The 15,107-nt window shown below is 39.9% G+C and overlaps 1 protein-coding gene across 4 annotated transcripts in view; it reads right to left on the bottom strand.

Annotated features, from left to right (window-relative positions):
- TNIP3 (TNFAIP3 interacting protein 3) overlaps positions 1-15,107 on the bottom strand; it is a 78,008-nt gene that overhangs the window by 41,893 nt on the left and 21,008 nt on the right. For 3 of the 4 annotated variants that reach the window (XM_065837200.2, XM_071808093.1, XM_071808091.1), the window contains exons 4-5: positions 10,140-10,225; positions 565-700 (exon numbers count right to left, since the gene is read on the bottom strand). In XM_065837200.2, the coding sequence (XP_065693272.1) occupies positions 565-700; positions 10,140-10,147 (144 nt within the window). In that variant the 5' untranslated portion in view covers positions 10,148-10,225. The remainder of the gene's footprint in view (positions 1-564; positions 701-10,139; positions 10,226-15,107) is intronic. The other variant, XM_071808092.1, reaches the window with a different exon arrangement.

Genomic DNA, 15,107 nt, shown 5'->3' with positions numbered 1-15,107 from the left:
GGGAAACCAAGAAGGAAAACTAGAACATGTTTCTGTCATGGTTGTTAACCACTGCTTCACTGCAAGCAAAGACAACCATCTTAGCAGATGGCTTACAACTTTCTGTTTGTAATACCACAGAAGTGTGGGTTTGAATCATCATTTTTCTTTTTTTTGCTATACATCTAAATGCTTTTCTGACACTCCCAAAGAACTTTGTCCCCCATATCTCTGTTCATCCTCAGTTAAATCAGAACTACCAAATGCAATAACCTAAAGAAACATCAGTGTTCTTTGGGTATGCAATTTTGTGGATCTGCATTGTCCAAAAGGCACAGCTGACTACAGAGGGTGGCACTTAAGCTAACCAGCATGTTTACCTGACCTTTTAAAGCACTATGAAAAGTGTCTCATCACTCAGACTTCCTTGTAACAGACAGTAGCTGTATTGGGAAAGCAGCATGTAGCAAGTTCATTGCATCATATCAGAAACCAAAAACTTTCATGCATGATCAAGCCACACGGGGAACATCCCCTGAGTGCTCTTCCCTGACAGACAAACATTCAAAAACAGACTGCATTTACCTTAAGGGAGCTCAAAATTCTCTGAGGATTCCTACTCTCTTGAGCAACAGGTTCAGGATCCTCACAGGACTGGGAAGTGTTATTCTTCTCTATCAGGTTCCTTATTTCAACATCAAGCTCTTTGCTTTCACACCTGCTTAAAAAGAAACAGCAACGTTATACTTTGCACAAAAACTTGAAGCACAGAGAGGGTAAATTTGTCAGCTGTCTTCTTAATGTGACGACACAGACAGAGAACTGGTCCAGCACCAAGCTCCTGCTGCCTTCCTTCCTGGTACACAATCAGAGGGCACTAGAGCAGTGTCACACAGGCAACCTCTAAGTGCTTTGTGATAGAAATCCATTTAAAATATTCAAACAAGCAGTCTTAATGAATTTTACCACATTGCATCTAGAAAATCCAAGTCAACACTTTTGGGCAATATACGAAGACTGTCCTGTGTTCTCACCCCCACCCACCTCCAATTTCAAGCATCGTCTTTAACAGAAATGCTGTCCAAATGGTTAAATTCATTTTGAACTCTAAACTTGGTGCTCGGCTCACAGTTTTTTGATGGTACACTTTGTTTTCTGTAACACTTCGTAATAGATACCTGTCATGCATTTTCTTTTCTTCTTTTTTTTTTTTTTTTTCTTTCAGTATCTCTGCTAAGCACACTCAGCATTTAAGTGCACTTAAGGGCTTGCTTCAAATTTGTAGAACTAATTAGCAATTAGGGCTGATTCACTTCGTACACTGTAATGGTGTAATGTGAATTTCAGAGAATGGACCAGGGCACTATTAAAACACCAAAAAACTCTAGACCCAACCCAAGTTTTCAAAAACTACTCATCTCTTACAAGCTCAGACTTCCATTTCCTAATCAGCTTAAACCAACTCTAAAACATAAGTAATGCATGACCAGAAAGCAAACTGCAAGGCTCAAAAGTATCACCAATCTGTTATAGCAAGAACACTTAGGCAGAAAATAATAAATTTTCCATTGGAACTACCACAAAAAAAAGACAAAAGCAGTAAGAATTTAACAGTTACACTTATTTCAGCTTAGACAGGCAATCCACAGGGATCACCCTGCAGGTTCTGAGGAAACTCTAGAAGGGTAACTGATAACATTATCCAATAAACAAACGCATCTATCCTAATATAAAAATAAATAAGTGTGGCAAATTTCGTACTGACAGCATAAAGTGATTCATTTTATTCTTCATATTTACAGAGACTGTAACAAAAATGTATTTTCATTAAGCATGAATGCAAAATCATTTGCAGAGGTATCACAGTATCACAGTATGTTTGGGATTGGAAGGGACCTCAAAAGATCATCCAGTCCAATCCCCCTGCTGGAGCAGGAACGCCTAGGTGAGGTCGCACAGGAATGTGTCCAGGCGGGCTTTGAATGTCTCCAGGGAAGGAGACTCGACAACCTCCCTACAATATAATACCAAGAGCAGGAAATAAGGTCAAGTAAAACTCCAGAAGGTTTTTTTTTTTGACTTGCCACCTAGTAATCGAGCAAGTGGGAATTTCATGGCAGTTTAGGAGCTGCCATGAAGCTTGACTGCACCAAAATAGGACTTTTACACAAGGAACCAAGACCAGGTTTCTCTAGCGCTGGAAGGTTCTGAAGCACTAGAAGACATCATGTGATTTTTATTTCTCTGCAGAAAGATATTTCTTTCTACTAACCTTTTGCTTTGCTTTTTTTTTTAAACCAGTATAGCAACTAGAACAAAGCAACAGAGTACGCAGCTGAAGAGAGTATTTTCTTTTGTTAGACCATTTTAACTGGCCATAATTCCCTTCCAAAGCCATGACGAGTAAGAGGAAGACTTGATGCACGTTTTTATGAGTGTCTCGGTGGCGCAGCAGGCTGCAGCTGCTCAGAACGCCTGCAGCAGTTTCCACAGCCCCAGCTGTGCGTGGGTGGCAGGTGAGCCCCAGCAGCACAGGACCACATGGCCACTCGTGGGGCTGGGCAAGCGAGCAAAGTCGCTCAGCACAGGACCAGCACGCGATCTCCGCGCTTCTCAACTTCCCTTTTGCTTCTAGATTGAGGAAACGAGCAGGACTCTGACCATGCACAGAATCAAGGAACCACCAGCCTTGTCAGCACAAACACGTGTACAGCAAGAAGAGAACTACAGAAGAAAAACAAGGAAACTTGAGAAAGAAATCCAGCCCTTTTCTATCTTGGTAAATATTGCAAAATCCTGGACAAACCAGTGCAAATGGCACTTTTTCTTTTTTAAGCTATTCTGTGCTAAGGTTCTCCAACAATAAATTCTCAAGCAACAGCATGACCAAGCACTCTGCTTCTAACCTCCGTTTTTAATCAGTTATGTAATGTGAACTTTGCAACCTATATAGCAACACACCTTCGTGCTCAAGTGCATTTCCCTGCAAGAGAGCATCTTCAGCTCCTTTCAACTCCCATGCCTGATCTCACCCGAGATTGCTTTGAGTAAAAGAATTGGATATACACTGTGCAGAGCACTCTGGGCTTTTGCAGATGTTTGGAAAAAAATGAAAAGCTGCATCATGGAACCGATCACTCATGGTGCAGTTTTGGAAAAGTGTGTGAAACTATCTATACACAGTAAGAGAGAAATTATTGCTGCAGCCTCCTTGGGGCCCCAAGAAAGTTGGCAAAAGGAATGGACAGGTTAAGTAAAGCAAGGTGAAACATTACTGAGCAGTACTGAGGCATTTAGGATGGAACTGCTAAAACCACAAGCCAACATTTTCAGACTAAGTTTTCAAAACTTCAGGTTTTTTAAATGTGTTTAAGCAACCAGCCAAATGTAGGTTAGTTTATCTCTTCTTTTCTTGCTCCACACACCTCCTGTGCGAGATCAGTAGAGTAACCAGCTTGCTCTTAGCCGAGAGAAACAACTCTACCCTACAAGTGGATTCTGGTAAAGACTATTTTGCTCATTGCCTGAGGTTGTGGTCACACATCCTGCTCTAGCAACAGCAAAGCCAGCCAAAGAGTTTAACTTGTCTACAGCCCCAGCCATTTTCCACCTTTGCTGCTTCTCTATAGCAAATTACCATCCCCAGCTGCCAGCACGGCCCACTCACCTGGCTTGGTCAAAGCAGTCAGGGATTCCTTAAACCCTTTTAAGTAAAATAAAGCAGCTTAGACCAAAACAACTCTTCAGTATAAAGGAGCAATGTTTAGGTGCAGTCTAGAGCACAGTAAAAGATAAGCAACAACCACTGGCAGGAGAACAGCAGCAAGTATTTAGGCAAGCTGCACTCATCTCTGCTGCAGGTTCAACCACAGAGAGGAGATGCATGACCACAGCCTCCTGAGATCACAGAGTGAATCAAGCTGGGAAATACCCTATGAAGGTGGTGGGTTGGCTTTAAATATTTCTTTTCAGACAGGAAGTGTTCATTCCTCTGCTCCCCACAGTCTGAGGCTCTGGATGTACGTGATGTTACTCCCAGCTGCTCCCATCCTGTCTCTGCATTCTCCTTTCTGAGCTTAGAGGTGCCTGGGCAAGAGCAGGAACCAGCTGTGCCTGGCTAAAACAAAGGGAACCACGAAAGACTCAAATTCCCACAAACTGATTGCTGCTCTGTAATACACTGGTGTTTTGGCATTGTCATGAAAATCAGAAAATCATTTCACTGACTGGAATTCTCAGTGCATTTGGCTTTCCCTCAGTTTTCAGACTAAGGTCTTCTGACCAGAAATTATTACTCCATTTAGCTGTATTTTATATTAACCACTTGGATAATTGGAGTTATATACTTATTGTGATGTAAAACGTTACAGTCCACATTTTTAAAGCATACAGATGATCTGAGTGCTGGTGATTAGGAGCTACCCCAGAACCAGACAGTTCTTGATGATTACCTGAGCTTCCCCTGCTGAGCTCTAGAGGGCACACGGCATTAGCTTCCACTTAAAGCAATTTTTTCAAAACTACTTCTGTTTTGTGAGGTTCACAGATATGTTTCCGCACCATTAATATCCTTACTGTACTACATCATTGGTAACATTTTCTAAGATGAGGTATTTCAATTTTTACTAATTAAATTATGGGTTTGCAAGGAAAGCAAATAGACAATCTGCTAGAATTTAAAACAAAAATCAGAAAGCTGAAATACATTCAAATTTGGAGGTAGTTTTTCATGTTTTGTAAAATCAATCATCAGAGAATATTAAAATAATTTCCATGTGGTCATATGAAGCAAAGTTATCCCTCTTCTATGTGTAAAAGCTCCTAAAGTATAGAAACAGGAAGATATGGAAAACATACAACCTATTCTACTTACACAGTATGTTATGATTAATGCAGAAGTCAGTAAAAGATTAGATTAACTCCTCTTTGTCAACTTTGAGTTACTTGTTAAACTTCCTTTTTTTGGGGAAAATTAAGACATTTCACACGGAAGCAAAACCTACAGATATTAACAGAGGAAGCTGATCTCCCTGCCTAAGTTTTAGCAGTTTATAGGAGAAAGAGAAAGCACAACCTTACTCATAATTTCCATGTCATATCTGAAAAGTGGTAGCCAATATCCTTCTAGCCATGTTCTCCAAGAAAAAGAAATTCCATAGGTCAGTTTGCTTCTGTTTGCAAGTGGCCACATACATGCAGGGCTTCACTGCTAGAGATTAACTGTGCACCAGATTACAGGTATTTTCATTTTTCCCATGTATTCACCTAGCTGCCTTTAAAATGGTTTTGACTTTTTGCTCTATGGTTTGTCTTTGCGTCATTTTAAGTTCTAGGCTTTGCTAGCTTTTTGTAATTATTTAAAAATGGTTGCATAATTTTAATAGCAATTCAGTTTTTCAGCTGAGAGTCGTGACATAACTGTGCCCAGCACATGCTTTGTACATTAATGGGACTGAAATTCCTACACAGATCAAAGCCACAGCAAAATAAACTATGCTGATCTGTCTGTCCTCACAGGGTTAGGCACTGAAGTGCTGGTTGTACACACACAGGGAATGATATCAAGTTATACATGTAACTGAGTCAGAGCAAACCCTATATTTGGCCCAAAAGTATCCCAAAAGGCAGAATATGATGGCACCAGAAAGGAAGCGCGAGCTGTGGACACCAATGTCTTCAAATAGCATCAAGGGTTCTCCTTGCAGTCAGTCTTTTCCTGGCTAGGAGAAGCAGCAGAAGACAAAACTGCCACCAATCCATGCTTTCAATAATGGAACAGAAACCAGCTCCCAATGGCCTGGCTCCATGCTCTTTTGATGAGACACATGCTTCAGGCTTGTAATAGCATAGATTGATAGCCAAAAAATATATGTTTACCAAATAGCCTGGCAGGAGGCCCATGCAGAGTCCCAGTTCTGCAGCTGGTACCATTTGTGAACTCTCAGCTCTCCCTGGTTTTCACTGGAACCAGCATTATTGCTTACAAATAGTAGTTATGTGGCAACAATGGACATACCTACAATGCATCTTTAGGCAATTATTACCAAATGAAAACAATACGGAAGACATATCTATTTGAAATAAATATTTCAAGGCTGTTGTGCTGGGGTCATTCTCCTCTGGTGAAAGGGCAAATACACACATAAACAATTGTGGGGAAAAAAACAACAAAAAAAAGGTTTTAGGCCAGGATTTACAGCCAGACACCAACACCACAGAGTCATATTTTGACGGGAAATTAATTCCAGGGTGTAGGGGTTAAACACATGCTTCATCCCCTTGGGTGGGCATTTGGAACATGTAGGATTCTTACTTGGCTAAGTCTGAAATGCTGGTCCACATAAATAAATTCCTGCATTTGAATTATGGAAGATTAGCTGGTTTGGATAAATTAAAAAACATGGCAAATTTCAAAGCAAACCATTTCAGCTAATATTTCCCTTATTATTTCACTTCAGAAAAAAAGCCTTTAGAATATGGGAGAGAATAAGTCCTATATTACAGAATTTTTAATCTAATTTGTGCTGGAAACAGACTTAAAATAGGAATAAAATTAAACATATAATTCTTAAAAACTACAATTTTACTGTTGAACTAGCCTATTCCTTTATGTTCCATCTGATTTTACAGCATTCATGTTCTCTTTTAATTTAGTTTTGTAGAATTACATTTTTTCATGTAAATACATTGGGATTTTTATATTAAAATCTTTTCCAGTTAAGTCTGAATGACAAAGAATTTCCGCTCCAACAAGCAATGGGAAGAAATTTTGCCAAGAAAACAAAAATACTTTTGTTACAGAAAAAAAATTTTGCAACCTCATGAACTCTTACGAGTTTAGTAGATCCTGAGCTGACAGACAATAGTTACAACGTGGTGCAGCTCCCTAAGAATCAGTGGTGCTATTCCAGTACTCAACACTCAATGAGCAGAGCCCTGCTTAGAGTTTAGGGTTAGGAATTTGAGCCAGATCTCTTCAAATTGAGCTCCACTAGTTCTGTGTTCCCCCTCACAACTACCACTATAAAAACCAAACAGCTTATTGGGTACAAAGTGTACTGCACTGATGCAAACACAAAAAGAACATCTCCCTTTCATGATTATGAGAATATACTTTAAAAGAAAGGGGGGGGGGGGGAGGGCACAACAGCAAAGAACACTAACCACCAAACCAAAAGCAACATGTTATTTCAAATTATTTCCAACTTAATTCTTTAACTCCAGTTTCATAAAAAATTAATTCACCCTCTATTTCAAAAGCATAGCTGGAAAAACAGCCACCAGCAGCAGCTGAGATCCACCTAGCAGAAGAACTGCATTGTTTTTGGATATGTCCCAGGTGTTAAAAAAAAAAAGTGCTGGCACTATTGGTTTGGGACATATGAGATAAGAAATAATCTCACTGCAGTCCCAAGAAGAGAGCTCCATAAAGCAAGGTGCATGATAGGGGTTAAAACATGTACGTACTGCGACTATAGCAGAGAAACCACTTAAACTTTCGCTCAAATCTGATTTAGCCAAAACATCTGCCTATCACCCCATAAACGTCCCTACACTTCTGCTCCCCTTATGACAAAGGAATGGAGCTTTTAAGGCACATTTAACAGCCAGCAGCTGTTTGGCTGTTAAATGCCACATCTGGAGAAGCTGTGCGCTGTTAATGTGAACAGAAACAATTATTCTTTAATAGTTTTGCTTAATTTTAAGAATTACACAAATCACAACAAAAGGGGTGAATGTTCTTAATGGAAACACATCTGGTTTCTCTGAAAATAAGCCAAAATAAAACAAAAAAAAAAAAGGCTCAATGATTAAGTGAAGCTGTACCTATAATCTGTCACATCTCAGTGGAGAGAGAAGTAAAGCTACTGATACATAGACACTTAGCATCTCCCGGTCTTTGACTGATCCCCACAAACATGTAAAATGCAAGAGGATGACAACTAACTGGTTCGTTTTAAATAATATGCTACTTATCACAAAGTGCTGCACTCCTCCGTGCTTGCAGGTTCCTGTCCTTTGGGACTGTGTTCCAACGCGGCTGCCTTACTTCTGTACCCCAGGCACACAGCCTGTACATCAGGACAATAGAAACATACCCTTTTCACTTGGATCTTCTGCTTAATTATGCTACCAAGACAGTACTTGAATTTCTTCCTGATGGATGGCATTTGGGTTGGCTTCAAACCTCAAGAAAGCCAATTAAATTAATTTTCACTCTCTTTCTTGGGCTTTAAATGAGCCATGAGTGAGTGAGTGACAGATGACTGTAGCTGCATGAGGATCACTGGTAGAAAGGGAATTGAAGTATTGCCATGAAAATGAATCAAATGGAAAGCCAGTCAAGAAGAGCCACCAAGTAGCATGTGTTTTCTGAGCAGATGAATTCCCCCACCAGAATGCATTCATGCAGAAAGCTGGAGGAAGACAGCAGAAAAGTGTTGAAAGAACTGAAAACTAGGAGCTACAAAACAAGAAGGGAGACAGGTCTAGATGTTTTCAGGTGCCTGCTCTTTTACTAGTAAGACCAATAACTAGAAAACTTGCACAACTTTTAGGACACTGTCCTAGCCTCTGTAGGCACCTTTTTGAAATTATCTCCCTCCAGCAGCCCTTTCTGGACTGGCTGCTTGCTCCACAGCTATAGCTTGAGCACCACGAGTCTATTCACACCTTACACACACTCATTTCTGTGGAAAGCTGTGATTCTGATGCAATTACATGGTTGACATTTTTAACTTGTACTTTATACCACTATTCTTTCTTGTTCCAAACCAGGCATCACCACTAATTGAACAAGATCTATGCATTGGCTCTTTTGCCACCTGGTTCAGCCTTGGCTAGAATGTGGATGCATCACCAACACCTTACTGACATGGGCTTACAGCATGGCTGTGCCCTTGGAGGAAAGCACATCCCTGATTCATCTGGCTTAGTGTCTCCCACAGGGATCTAACATTTTCAGTCACTTACTAGCAGTGCAAGCAGAATAAACAGATGAATACCATTTGGAAATTCGGCCAGGAAATTTAACATACAGTAGCTGACAGAGGACAACCGGCTCTGTTAAGTCAGGCCAACTTCTTGCCTGCAGTAGCTGTTAGGCAGCCAAGCCAAAAAGCAGAGGAAGCTCATTGCATGGCTGTCTGTGTTACAGATCCAGGGCTTGAACTGCCAGCAACTGGCATCAGTTTCACCAGAGCTGCCATCGCCAGACAGGAACGTGGTGCCTCCTGCCCTCCACAGAGACAGGTTAGAGTCAAACTACACTGGCAGCAGCTCACAACGTCTTGAATAAGTGGGAAATCCCAGCCCACAAGGGACTTCAAATCCAGTTACTTCACAATAAACTAACCTGGAAAAAATGCAGGAAGAAGGGTAGGGTATTATTTCTTAAGCTTCCCCAAACAATCTATCTTAAAACAATTTTTCTTTTTATCTCTCTATAAAATCCACACCCCATACTTAGTAGTTTTTAGAGCTACCTTTTAATCATTCTCAGCTGCCTGGAGGTTTGGTGCTTTTTTGGTTTTTTGGGTTTTTTTTAAGGCAGAGTTTATCTTGCTGCCTGCAGCGGTATTCACTGAAATACTCAGCACTATTGATTTTCATAAAGCTCCTTATTACTCACTGACAGTCTTAGAAAGGGGCTACCATTATCACAGCCTCATTAGAGGCTGTAGCCATAAAACCAGCTCTTTATCTCTATATCATACAGTACAATCTCTTTTACTGTCGTTATCAATAGAACTAACATTAGTTCATGAGGAAGCAGGTGCCCGAAGAGGTTGTGAAATCTCCATGCTTAGAGATAGTTGAAACTCACCAAGACGGACCCTGAGTAACCTGAACTAACTAGCCCTGCTTTGAGGAGGAGGTCAGTCCAGATGACCTTGAGGTCCCTTTCACCTACACTGTTCTCTATGATTTTGCCGTTCTGAGCACAGAAAATTTCTGTTTTGCTCAAACAGAACTGATACAGACCTCCACAGGACAGATTAAAGTGGAAGAAAAAGTAGTAACCAGGGTCTCTGGATGATAAATTGACTGTCAAATGCAGGAAACACTCAGTTGTATATTTCCAATAATGTAATGTAAATTGCTTTTTAAAAAATAAAAACAAAAGAAGTCTCTATGTGTAAAATTAAGATAGTAAATACCTTTCCATCTCAACATTCTGATGGGGCCACAATTCTAGATTATCCTCCGCATCTTTATTCTTCCTCCTGAGGTGCTCGCAGTGAAGCTATTAGAAACAGGGAGGTAAAAAAAAAGAGTACACTTAAAGGGGAAATTAAAATATTAACTATATGGGAAGAAAAAATTGAGTGCGCAATTACAATGAGAAGAGATAACCAGGTCTCGCATGCATTTCTATTTTCCTTTTCATATACCATAAATGGCTGACAGGTAAGCCAGGAATCTACTTTTTCCCTCCCATCACCATCATTCTCTTAATTCCACCACTCTGTCAGGTACAGTTTTGCAAGGGTAGGAGCAATACTAGTCTCTGGCTGCAGTGGCAAGAATCTCTCCAAGGAGAAAAGCTGTCAGCAGTGGGAGGAACATTGGAAATGTTGCAAAAAGGACTCATATTATTCATCTTAAAATAATCAACTATCTTAAATACTCTAGAGATCAAGCATGTCCTCATGTTGATCAGAAAATTCATATGCTTCATGGAAGCATTCAGTAAAGTTACTGCTCCAAATTCAAGTGAATTTGGGTAATGAGTCCGATCTAGATCACTTGGAGAGAAAAAGAGCCATGCATGAGTTATTGTGCATTAGTGCATTGTCCAAGAACTATATGTTAGGGAATAGACTGCTTTAGCTTACTGAAGTATTTGGTATACTGCTTCTTATAGAACTTTGTTAGAAATAGCTTATATAGAAATCGCTTAGCATAAGTAACTTAGGCCACAAGCTGTGAACTTCCGAACTTTCTGCCTTGTTAAGCAAAATAGGACCCCAGAATTTGTTCAAGCAAGAAGATAAAGGAGCTTTTGATCATCAGCATGAGCTACATCCCTAGAGATAAGTAAAGGAACAGAACGGCGCATCTAAAAGAAAATGAGAAACAGAAGAATGTTTTGGTTATTGCCAAGGACTTTTCTCCCCACCTGCAGGTCCAAAACAACAACTAAAGGACAGGCTTAGGCTGACATCTGGTCTGAGCACTAACAGACAAACAAGTACTCACAGAGATAAGAAATAACCTGCCTGATGAAAATTGAGGGATCTAATGAACAATGGGGAGACCCCAGAGTCTAATTTTACAATTGGCCCAAAATGATGCGTAAGGAGTGGGAAGCTTAAATTGTAAGGATATCATCACCCAGGGTTTTCTTTACTAGGGGTCCCTCTTCTGGAGGCACCCAGCTCGAGCTGCTGTCTACACCGTGCCTTGCAGATCAGTTATTTATTCAAGAAGAATTTCTGGAATCCATGCCTGAGTCTCTGCTTCAGGAAACCTAAGGAAAAGAAACTTCCCAAATGCATACAGACTTCAAACGAGCTTCCCTCTGGTCAGGGCCAGCTACTGGCTCAGCACTGCATTTCCAAAGAGAAAGGAGAGAAGAAAAAACACACCTTGTGCAGAGAAAAGGACACATATCACGGTAACAGTAAGCAGTCCTCATTTATATATTTCCTTTCAAACTACAAACAGGAAAAAAAAAAAAAAACCACAAGCTTTTAAAATTTTATGAGGTACCAGCACCTCTCCATCACAAGGGAGAGAACAGATGGTACAGAGTGAGCCAATGCTACCTCATCCAGAGGAGTCATTCTGCTCCTGTGCTGTCAGCTGGTAAGAGCCCTGGGTACATTTCTTCAGGCTATAAGAGACATCTTTAGTTCATCAGAAAAAGAGACTAAAAGTCTCATTCTTCTCTTCAGATCAAAATGACAAACAATAACATCATGATAGTTGCTGGAATTAGAAAACTGGTAGGCTACAGCTAATTTTGAACTAAGCCATTTCATGACACCTATCATAAGGATAGCAATGTGACCACCAAAAAAAAGTGAGAAGCCATCAAGAGCAAAACCTGCTATTTATAACCAAACAAGTTTTAAGTTACAAGTCACTCTCTTTATTGGTACCATCGACTTTATGTGAAACCACAGCTGAACATTTTATAGAAACCATGCTGTTTCATCTATGTGCAGAGCAGAAATTTAAAATGAAAGGTTGCCAGGAGAAGATCTGAGGTGTTTGGCATCCCTCCCCCATCTTAATTCTCATTCCTGCAGGCATTTCACACATTTTAAATGCATCTGGTAATCACTAATTACAAGTATCCTATTAAGAAAAAACGTCAATTCAGTTTAACAAGAAACTTGATTCCAGCTTGTCTGAGTTTTATGAGTGTATGTTTAATCATAACAAAAACATGTTGAAGTATGGAAAGCTGTATTTGTTTCATTTCAGTGGAAGCTGCAGACACTGTGTACCAGTGAGAATTAAGCCTTATTTTGGAGTGCCTAAACTTGACTTGTAGGTGTCTAACTTAAAAATACAAAATTTGAAGAATGTTGACTGAGAATTAATGCTCCCAGCCCCCACTGAAACAAGAAGAAATAAAATGAAAAGTCTACATGAAATCTGCCCATACTTATCTGAAGAAAAAAAAACAACAAACAAACAAACAAAAACAAATCAGAGAATCCAAACTGCTAGTCCATCTCTAATTCATTCAACTGGGCTTAGACATTTCAACAGCCTCAGATGCATTAGTCAAGTTATGCACAGTATTACAGCCCATGTGCTGAAAAATAGGCCACATTAAAGGGATACAGGTTAGATGTTACTGAAAAGAAAATAGCTATGTTGGTAAAATTGATACAGCAAGAAGCAAAGAAAGTTCTGAAAAAATGAAAAGGAAAAAAAAGACATGAAAAACATAGAAAAAAGTGTTTCTCAGGCATGTCAGCTCCTGGTTCTGCAGTGACAGAAGAGCAAGCCAGGCTCAGGAACAGGCAGGGAAGAGGCGCTGCACACCCCCTGTTGCTGGGGAATGCTCTGGGATCACAGAGTGGGTGCTCTGCGTTCTCCCCGGCCCTGCTCTGCCAAGCCAGAGAAACACATGGAAAGAAGCTGCTAAAGCTGACAATTCCCAAATCACTGTGTGGCCCAGCTGCACACCCAGCTAGCATAACTAAGCAGTTCTCCAGAAGTCCTACTGCTAACATCTGCTGGGGTGGGGGGGTCCCCTCCCCTGTGCCTCAACATGGTCTGTTGTACATATCTGCTGACTCTTAGTCATATGCAGATTTGGCAACGTGTCCTTCAATACTGGGCACCTTGATTTAATACACCTATACAAGCCAGCCCAGCTATCAGAAGCCATTTCGTTCTTGTAGCATGGGAGTGCGTCCTCCCTTTTCTATTCAAGCCAAGATAAGGGGTAAAGTAGCAAAAAATTATCTGCAATGAAAACTGGCATGATCCACCCAGCTGAGCATGGTCAGGCTAGTGCCAGCTTAGCATCATTGCAGCATGACCACCCACTTGGATTTGCTTTCGCTGTTTCCCAGACTGTTGATGCACAAGGGACTATGTTGATATGGAGTAATGGCTTTGCCTTTCATTTCTTATGGGTTTTTTTGGTAAAGCATGTCAGTTCTGGAAGTCTTTTTTTTATTGTTATTAAAAAAATAATTTCAATTATTCTTTACAACAAAAAATTTACTGCAATGGATCTGATTTTTCTTGGCAGCACAAGTTGTGCGAAAGCTACAGCTATGAATCTGGACAAAAGAGATGCGACTAGGTTATCGTACCACGTGCAAGTGTTTGGTTTTAAAACAGCTGTAAGTTTTTACAACTATAATATGCAATTTAATGCTGTATGTTTTTATTACAGACAAATTGAAGCCACGATGGATAAAATTCAGCTACTTCAAAGAATTAAGGCTCTTTAGAAAATAGGGGACTATAATAGTCATGTAAAAAATTGCTCAGAATTACATAAATTTTCTGTTTTCTGTCAAGGCTTTTAAGAACCTGAATACCCTGAAGTAAAACAGGATCAGTTTTGCTCATAGATTTATGGGGTTTTTTGAAAATAGTTGGTAAAAAGCATGCAAAATTCCCTTGGTGCTCACCCACCAAATTTATAACTGTTCCAGTAATAATCTAAGCCCTAAGTACTTCCTAGATACATTCAAATAGGCTGAAAACAGCACTTTTTCGTTGGATTATCAATTTGTATTAAAAACAAGGAAGTTTTCCAGATACAAAAATCACGTTTGGAGAGGAGAAAGAGAGAAAAAAATCACTCAAGAATGACAAGATGACTTACTAATTCTAATAAAATCTCTATTATAAAAATGACCACAGACAGAAAGACACTCATGCTGGAGTTTAAGAAATGTTATTCAAAATGAACTTCACAAACATCTGTATTGTAAGTGTTAAATCCTGCATGGCTCTTGCACCATTCTCTTTTCTTGCTCCAAGTCTAGTTCCAGCTTAAAGGCATCCTACTTTTCCAAACAGTTGCTCATTTTCCCCAAACCGCTCTGTAATCCATTCATTCTTCAGTAGTAACAAAGCAGTATTTTGTTGGGATGCAATGTAATATGGATGTCAGAAATGAGTCAGCCTAAAAGAGGCAGAGAAGGGAAAGGACATTTTTGTTTTGCTTTGTCCTGCCTGGATCACCTCAATGATTCAATTTTACAGGCCACCACCACATAAATGGATATATTGTCACAGTGGAAGGAGCAGAAAACAGTAGTATGCCAAATAAATGGAAGTATATACTAGCAAATGATACATAAGGAACAAATCCATTAATAAGTTACCCTTTCAGTGATACTCATTTCTGTATTGCAAAAGATCCAGGGCCTGTCACAGCCCCACCAAGTAAACTTTACCTCATTTAAGTATTATCCATACTGCAAAATAGCACCGAAACAAAGTGGAACATATATAATCATAAATGCTGTTGATAAACAACCATCAGGTTTTACATCTTCTGTGTGTGTGGCTGTCATGTAGGAGGAGTGGGAGGGAGAACTTGATTATTACTGTAAATGTGATCAAAATGGAAGAACAACCAAAGAAATTTTAAAAAGCAGTTAATGAAACTGATCTTGAGCAGCACTCACTGAAACTCA

The sequence above is a fragment of the Patagioenas fasciata genome, chromosome 4 (genome assembly GCF_037038585.1).
Source record: "Patagioenas fasciata isolate bPatFas1 chromosome 4, bPatFas1.hap1, whole genome shotgun sequence".
NCBI classification, from domain to species: domain Eukaryota; kingdom Metazoa; phylum Chordata; class Aves; order Columbiformes; family Columbidae; genus Patagioenas; species Patagioenas fasciata.
The sequence above is the reverse complement of the archived record's forward strand: the minus strand, read 5'-3'. Positions and strand labels throughout refer to the sequence as shown.